This window comes from Coregonus clupeaformis, unplaced genomic scaffold (genome assembly GCF_020615455.1).
Source record: "Coregonus clupeaformis isolate EN_2021a unplaced genomic scaffold, ASM2061545v1 scaf0044, whole genome shotgun sequence".
Lineage (NCBI taxonomy): Eukaryota > Metazoa > Chordata > Actinopteri > Salmoniformes > Salmonidae > Coregonus > Coregonus clupeaformis.
In genome coordinates, this window is record NW_025533499.1 from 583,826 (window position 1) to 592,592 (window position 8,767).

The 8,767-nt window shown below is 48.8% G+C and overlaps 1 protein-coding gene across 1 annotated transcript; it reads right to left on the reverse strand.

Moving 5' to 3' along the window:
* Positions 1-6,433: 6,433 nt before the first annotated feature.
* LOC121555710 (vegetative cell wall protein gp1-like) lies at positions 6,434-7,225 on the reverse strand. Its single transcript, XM_041869544.2, has one exon. It carries the CDS (start codon positions 7,223-7,225, stop codon positions 6,434-6,436), a length of 792 nt encoding a protein of 263 aa, XP_041725478.2.
* Positions 7,226-8,767: the final 1,542 nt, after the last annotated feature.

Consider the following 8,767-nt stretch of genomic DNA (forward strand, 5'->3'; position numbering starts at 1 on the left):
GTTATTTATGGCTCCAGAGTTTCCTAACTCTGTGAGATCTGCTAGAGCCTTCTCCACTGACTGTGTGAGATCAATTACCTTTCTTGGTTGGTTCCCTTTCACATGTGGCATCTTCTCCAGCTCTTCCAGGATTTCCACTATGATGGTTGACTTGTTGCCATACCTGTTCTCCAGGACTCTGAACATGTCATCGGCAGTGGTGTAGGTTGAAAGTCTGAGGTCTTTTGAGATTTTGTCATCCACACTCTCCAGGAGTTGAATTTTCTTAACTTCAGTTGATCCGGATGGCTCTCCCTGCTTTTGCAGCCTTTCCCAGTCTTTCCTCCATCTGTGATATTCTCTCTTGCTTCCATTGAAGATAGGTAGAGAGATTGGCTTGATTCTCACTATTGGTGTGGATGTTGCCGGTTGGGGTAGTAGTTTCCCTCCTGTGCCTTGCTCATTGATCGTCCGTGCAGTGGCAAATTCAGGTCTCCTTAACTCAAGCCTGTAGTAGAATGCTCTTACGTCCTTGACTCTTCCATCTAATTCGTCCTTTAATCCTACAGGGATCCATCGCTCCCATGTTGACATTGCTGAGATGGCCTCTTTTATTCTCTTGTCCAAGAGAGCGAGGTGCACTTCATAGCCCTCTAAATTGGCACTTTCCACAGGTACATCAGCCGCTTTATCATTGGCTTTTTCTGCTTCCAGGATTGCCACAAGAAGTTCACTCCTTCCATACCTCGACCACAGGTTTGTTTGAACAATGTCTCTTATCTCCGCCAACTTTGTTTCACCTTCATTTACAGATCTATCAATGTCAGCCTCTTGCTGTTCATTAAGACCTGGTTCCTTCCCTCAGTCATGTCAGCCTCCAGTCCAATCCTGTAGTCATCGTTGGCATCGAGCATCTTTCTGAAACAATCTGAAAGCTTAGCGAATTCCTCCTTTAACTCCACTTGAAGCATGCTGCTTGCTCCTCTTGAAATGAAGTTTGCTTGTCTGGTGAAGCTGCTTTTTGCAGTGGTCCTCTCCTTTTTGAGCTGCTGGACCGACTTCCCCAGGACATCTTCCGCCATCTTTACTTCCTCTGTGTCAACAGCTTATTTCTGGATCTGAAGCCGTTTATCCTCAGGGCCAGGCCGCTCCGCGTGGTTTACAACTGTCAAGTCCTCCTCTTGTTCACCATACAAAGGACACAGGGACAACTCAAATTTCCGACTCAATCTTTTTTATTTTTAGTTTGCTTTCAGTTGATTGGTCTGTCCAGTAAATTAGACAGTAAATTAGCTTGTACACCTTTTAAAGACAGAACAAAAAGTTACCATTTTAATGAAACATTTTAAATGAACTTAAATTAGTTTAAACATTTAAATAAACATTCTAAATAACTTAAATGAATTAACCATTTACCATTGGCGTCTTTGGACTGAACCTGTGAGTGAACTTGGAGTCTTCTCTCTGAAGTTTGTTCTTCTGAATGACTGAGCCCCTCCATGCCTTCACAGGTGCTCCAAATCAGTGAAAATGACTGATCAGGTGACAAGCAGCCGGTTTGCTGCTGCTGGTGCACTCTGGAAGTGTAGTTCTTTGACTCACTCCTGAGATTCAGCTCAACAGTTGGTGCGATTATTCGCAAATGGAAGAAACACAAAAGAACTGTCAATCTCCCTCGGCCTGGGGCTCCATGCAAGATCTCACCTCGTGGAGTTGCAATGATCATGAGAACGGTGAGGAATCAGCCCAGAACTACACGGGAGGATCTTGTCAATGATCTCAAGTTAGCTGGGACCATAGTCACCAAGAAAACAATTGGTAACACACTACGCCGTGAAGGACTGAAATCCTGCAGCGCACGCAAGGTCCCCCTGCTCAAGAAAGCACATATACAGGCCCGTCTGAAGTTTGCCAATGAACATCTGAATGATTCAGAGGAGAACTAGGTGAAAGTGTTGTGGTCAGATGAGCTCTTTGGCATCAATTCAACTCGCCGTGTTTGGAGGAGGAGGAATGCCTCCTATGACCCCAAGAACACCATCCCCACCGTCAAACATGGAGGTGGAAACATTATGCTTTGGGGGTGTTTTTCTGCTAAGGGGACAGGACAACTTCACCGCATCAAGGGACGATGGACGGGCCCATGTACCGTCAAATCTTGGGTGAGAACCTCCTTCCCTCAGCCAGGTCATTGAAAATGGGTCGTGGATGGGTATTCCAGCATGACAATGACCCAAAACACACGGCCAAGGCAACAAAGGAGTGGCTCAAGAAGAAGCACATTAAGGTCCTGGAGTGGCCTAGCCAGTGTACATAGTCCCATTTTAGGGTACCAAAAGTATTGGGACAAATTCACTTATATGTGTATTAAAGTAGTACAAAGTTAAGTATTTGGTCCCATATTCATATTCAGAACGCAATGACTACATCAATCTTGTGAGTCTACAAACTTGTTAGAAGCATTTGCTGTTTGTTTTGGTTGTGTTTCAGATTATTTTGTGCCCAATAGAAATTAACTGTACATTTTGGAATCACTTTTATTGTAAATAAGAATATAATATGTTTTCTACGTTAGTGTGGATGCTACCATGATTATGGATAACCCTGAATGAATCCTGAATAATGATGAGTGGCAAAGTTAGACGCACAAATATCATGCCCCCCCAAAAAGCTAACCTCCCCTGTTATTGTAACGGGGAGAGGTTAGCATGTCTTGGGGGTATGATATAAAATGCTAACCTCCCCTGTTATTGAAATGGTGAGAGGTTAGCATGTCTTGGGAGCATGATATCAGTGCGTCTGTAACTTTCTCACTCATCATTATTCACTATTCATGCATTTTAATCAATTTCTTAATTTCCTGCTATCATTCACAACATGTCATGTTTCTTACATTTACATTTTAACCCTGGCGTTGCAAACACCATGCTCTACCAACTGAGCTACATCCCTGCCGGCCATTCCCTCCCCTACCCTGGACGACGCTTGGCCAATTATGCGCCGCACCATGGGTCTCCCAGGTCACGGCCGGCTACGACAGAGCCTGGATTCCAACCAGGATCTCTAGTGGCACAGCTAGCACTGCGATGCCTTAGACCACTGCGATGCCTTAGACCACTGAGGTGCCTTAGACCACTGCGATGCCTTAGACCACTGAGATGCCTTAGACCACTGCGATGCCTTAGACCACTGCGATGCCTTAGACCACTGCGATGTCTTAGACCACTGCGATGCCTTCGACCACTGCGATGCCTTAGACCACTGCGATGCCTTAGACCACTGCGATGCCTTAGACCACTGCGATGCCTTAGACCACTGCGATGCCTTAGACCACTGCGATGCCTTAGACCACTGAGATGCCTTAGACCACTGCGATGCCTTAGACCACTGCGATGCCTTAGACCACTGCGATGCCTTAGACCACTGCGCCACTCGGGAGGTCTTAGTATGCCTCTATCCCCAAGCATGTCCCGAAACACCTCGTTCACAAAGGACTGGAAGACGAATGGAGCGTTCATCAAACCGTAGGGCATCACCAGGTATTCTTATGCCCCGTCGTTGTGCTGAATGCTGTCTTCCACTCATCCCCCTCTCGGACACGCACCAGGTTGTATGCACTCCGGAGATCTAATTTTGTGAAGAAGTGCGCCCCATGCATTGACTCGATTACCGATGGAATGAGGGGTAGAGGAGAACTATAACGTATTGTCCCCTTGTTCAGTGATCGGTAATCAATGCGAGGGCGCAGACCTCTGTCTTTCTTCTTCACAAAAAATAAACTTGAAGCGCAGGGACTCGGAGACGTATGTCTCCTTAGCCTCCATTTCAACCTGCGACAGGGGATACACATGACTCCTGGGACGCACAGCTTCTACCCTTTAGGTTTATCGCACATTCCCCCGACCAATGAGGTGGTAATTTGGTCGCCTGCGTTTTGGAAAACGCGTGTGCCAAATCGAGGTATTCGGGGGGAATGCGCATGGTGGAGGTAGTGTCAGGACTTTCCACCGTGGTTTCACCAACGGAAACAACTCGACACATACCCTGACACTCTCGCGCCCACCCCGTGAGAATCCTCTGCGGCCATGAAAAGGTGGGGTTGTGTAGTTCTAACCATAGAAGAAGAGTGTCGTGGGTAGCCATGGTGACTGGTGCTGTAACTTCCCTAACGAACCCGGACCCTTATGGTCGACTGTCAAGTGCTCTGATGGCGAGTGGAATGGATAGGGGAACCAATGTAACACCTAGACTATGTGCTAACGACCTGTCCATAAAGTTCCCAGCTGCGCCTGAATCGACCAGCGCCTTACACTGGAGAACTACCGCGTAATCAGGGAAGTGGATGTGTAGGGTACAGTGTGCAGGAGAGGGCTCTGAACGAGTGTGGGTGTTCGATACCTCGGGTGACGAGAGAGCACCCTGTCTGCCGCCTCCAGACCCAAAATAACATTTACGACAGCGTGCAGTAACATGTCCTCTCGTGCTAAATCAAATCAAATCCATTTTTATTGGTCACATGCGCCGAATACAACAGGTGCAGACATTACAGTGAAATGCTTACTTACAGCCCTTAACCAACAGTGCATTTATTTTTAACAAAAAAAGTAAAAAATAAAACGACAACAAAAAAAGTGTTGAGAAAAAATAGAGCAGAAGTAAAATAAAATAACAGTAGGGAGGCTATATATACAGGGGGGTACCGGTGCAGAGTCAATGTGCGGGGGCACCGGATAGTTGAGGTAGTTGAAGTAATATGTACATGTGGGTAGAGTTAAAGTGACTATGCATAAATAATTAACAGAGTAGCAGCAGCGTAAAAAGGATGGGGTGGGGGGGCAGTGCAAATAGTCCGGGTAGCCATGATTAGCTGTTCAGGAGTCTTATGGCTTGGGGGTAGAAGCTGTTGAGAAGTCTTTTGGACCTAGACTTGGCACTCCGGTACCGCTTGCCGTGTGGTAGCAGAGAGAACAGTCTATGACTAGGGTGGCTGGAGTCTTTGACAATTTTGAGGGCCTTCCTCTGACACCGCCTGGTATAGAGGTCCTGGATGGCAGGAAGCTTGGCCCCAGTGATGTACTGGTCCGTACGCACTACCCTCTGTAGTGCCTTGCGGTCGGAGGCCAAGCAGTTGCCATACCAGGCGGTGATGCAACCAGTCAGGATGCTCTCGATGGTGCAGCTGTAGAATTTTTTGAGGATCTGAGGACCCATGCCAAATCTTTTCAGTCTCCTGAGGGGGAATAGGCTTTGTCGTGCCCTCTTCACGACTGTCTTGGTGTGTTTGGACCATGATAGTTCGTTGGTGATGTGGACACCAAGGAACTTGAAGCTCTCAACCTGTGCCAGCAGAGTGACACTGGCGCTATCATCCTCCGCTCTCTTGGATCGCCGCACCACCCAGCTCCATCATCTCATGATCCAGGTTGGGGGGTTTGTGAAATGGGCAGGGCCCTTCCAGGACGTCATCTAGAAGCCAGTTGTCCACCAGTTTATTGAAGGACAACATGGTGTCCCGGCAGGCTAGCTCCATTCGGATGTCCTTGCAGGTGGCACCGGAAGTGGTCAATGAGGGCCTGCTCGTTCCACCCGGACCCAGCTGCTAGAGTGCGAAACTCCAGGGCAAAGTCTTGCGCGGTCCTCGTCCCCTGCCTCAGGTGGACCAGCCACTCGCCCGCCTCTCTACCTTCGGGTGGGTGATCGAAGACAGGCCGGAAGAGGCGAGTGAACTCCCTGTAGTTGTCCAACGCGCCTCCTCCTTCACTCCAGACCGCGTTGGCCCTGCTAGATTGATATCTTCTTTACTAGGAGTCGATGAATATATAGTTGATGTTTTTTACTGCTAGAATTATGCCTTTTTTACTGTCAGTGTGTGAAGGTGGTCCTCTGTAGCTCAATTGGTAGAGCATGGCGCTTGTAACGCCAGGGTAGTGTGTTTGATCCCCGGGACCACCCATACGTAAAAATGTATGTGCACATGACTGTAACTCGCTTTGGATTAAAGCGTTTGCTAAGTGGCATATTATTAAGATATAGTTTATGTTTTTTACTGCGAAGTTGATGTCTTCTTTATTGTGAGTGGATGAATATATAGATGATGTTTTTTACTGCTAGATTGATGTCTTCTTTACTATGAGTGGATGAATACATACTTGATTTTTTTACTGCTAGATTGATGCCATTTTTGGACGAAAGTATATTTAACTTGTTGGCAGCTTTTCCTTCACTAAAATTTTTTAAAAATATAGAAAAACCCTTGAATGAATAGGTGTGTCCAAACTTTTGACTGGTAGTGTCATATTCCTATTCATTGAACAAGTAAACTTTTAGTACAATAGATGTGTGTGTGTGTATGTGTGTGTGCGCGCATTTAGTGCTGTTAAGTGCAGATGTATTGGAGGAGCTGTTTAATCTCACTCAATCATACAGAGTTCTCCTGTTTTCTGAGGACCTCCGCCTAGCTGTGCTGGTCCTGCTGATGGTCCCTGTGGAGTGGTGGGGGGCCACGTCTGGGCTGGTAGAGGTGGTGGTCCGGTGCTGGGCCCGGTCCAGTCTGGCGAAGCCGATGGAGGTGGTGATGCTCTGGTGGTGGGTGGGGCCTGTGGGGTGCGGTGGGTCTGGTGGGGCGTTGAGGGGGCCTGGGGCTCCTTGGTGGAGCAGTGGTCTGGTGGGGCGTTGAGGGGGGCCTGGGGCTCCTTGGTGGAGCAGTGGTCTGGTGGGGCGTTGAGGGGGCCTGGGGCTCCTTGGTGGAGCAGTGGTCTAGTGGGGCGTTGAGGGGGCCTGGGGCTCCTTGGTGGAGCAGTGGTCTGGTGGGGCGCTGGGTCTGGTGGGGCGTTGAGGGGGCCTGGGGCTCCATGGTGGAGCAGTGGTCTGGTGGGGCGCTGGTCTGGTGGGGTGTTGAGGGGGCCTGGGGCTCCTTGGTGGAGCAGTGGTCTGGTGGGGCGTTGAGGGGGCCTGGGGCTCCTTGGTGGAGCAGTGGTCTGGTGGGGCGTTGAGGGGGCCTGGGGCTCCTTGGTGGAGCAGTGGTCTGGTGGGTGCTGGTCTGGTGGGGCGTTGAGGGGGCCTGGGGCTCCTTGGTGGAGCAGTGGTCTGGTGGGGCGCTGGTCTGGTGGGGCGTTGAGGGGGCCTGGGGCTCCTTGGTGGAGCAGTGGTCTGGTAGGGATCTCTGGGCATTGAGGGGGCCTGGGGCTCCTTGGTGGAGCAGTGGTCTGGTAGGGATCTCTGGGTGGTCCTCTGTCCAGTGCGGCATGGGTGTTTGAAACCCTAATTGGTCTACACGGATAAGTTCTTGACTTGTTCAGATCTTATCTGTTGGAAAGTTATCAGTTCGTCTCTGTGGATGGTTTGTCCTCTGATAAATCAATTGTACGTTTCAGCCTTCCTCAAGGTTCTGTTTTAGGACCATTATTGTTTTCACTATATATTCTACCTCTTGGTGATGTCATTCGGAAACACAATGTCAACTTTCACTGCTATGCGGACGACACACAGCTGTACATTTTGACGAAACATGATGAAGCCCCAAAATTGCCTACCCTGGAAGCCTGTGTTTCAGACATAAGGAAGTGGATGGCGGCACATTTTTTACTTTTAAACTCGGACAAAACAGAGATGCTAGTTCTAGGTCCCAAGAAACAAAGATATCTGCTATTGGATCTGACAATTATTCTTGATGGTTGTACAGTCGTCTCAAATAAAACTGAAGGACCTCGGCGTTACTCTGGACCCTGATCTCTCTTTTGACGAACATATCAAGAATATTTCAAGTACAAATTCTTCCATGTTCGTTACATTGCAAAAATCAGAAACTGTTTGTCCAAAAATGATGCAGAAAAGCTAATCCACGCTTTTCTCACTTCTAGATTAGACTACAATGCTCTACTCTCCGGCTACCCGGATAAAGCACTAAATAATCTTCAGTTAGTGCTAAACACGGCTGCTAGAATCCTGACTAGAACCAAAACATGTGATCATATTACTCCAGTGCTAGCCTCTCTACACTGGCTTCCTGTTAAGGCTAGGGCTGATTTCAAGGTTTTAATGCTAACCTACAAAGCATTACATGGGCTTGCTCCTACCTATCTCTCTGATTTGGTCCTGCCGTACATACCTACACGTACGCTACGGTCACAAGACGCAGGCCTCCTCATTGTCCTTAGAATTTCTAAGCAAACAGCTGGAGGCAGGGCTTTCTCTTATAGAGCTCAATTTTTATGGAATGGTCTATCCATGTGAGAGACGCAGACTCGGTTTCGACCTTTAAGTTTTTACTGAAGACTCATCTCTTCAGTAGGTCCTATGATTGAGTGTAGTCTGGCCCAGAGGTGAACGGCAAGGCACTGGATCAACGAACCGCCCTTGCTGTCTCTGCCTGGCCGGCTCCCCTCTCTCCACTGGGATTCTCTGCCTCTGACCCTATTATGGGGGCTGAGTCACTGGCTTACTGGTGCTTTCCATGCCGTCCCTAGGAGGGGTGCATCAGTAGAGTGTGTTGAGTCAGACGTGATCTTCCTGTCCGGTTTGTCGTTCCCTCGGGCTCGTGGAGGAGATCTTGGTGGGCTATACTCAGCCTTGTCTCAGGGTAGTAGGTTGGTGGTCTGTTGATATCCCTCTGGTGGTGTGGGGGCTGTGCTTTGGCAAAGTGGGCGGGGTTATATCCTGCCAGGTTGGTCCTGTCCGGGGGTATCGTCGGACGGGGCCACAGTGTCCCCCGACCCCCCCCTGTCTCAGTCTCCAGTATCTATGCTGCTATAGTCTATGTGCCGGGGGGCTAGGGTCAGTCTGTTATATC

What these genes read in the sequence shown, in the direction of transcription:
- LOC121555710 (XM_041869544.2), bottom strand. Translation starts at nt 7,225, where the DNA reads ATGCCGCACTGGACAGAGGACCACCCAGAGATCCCTACCAGACCACTG.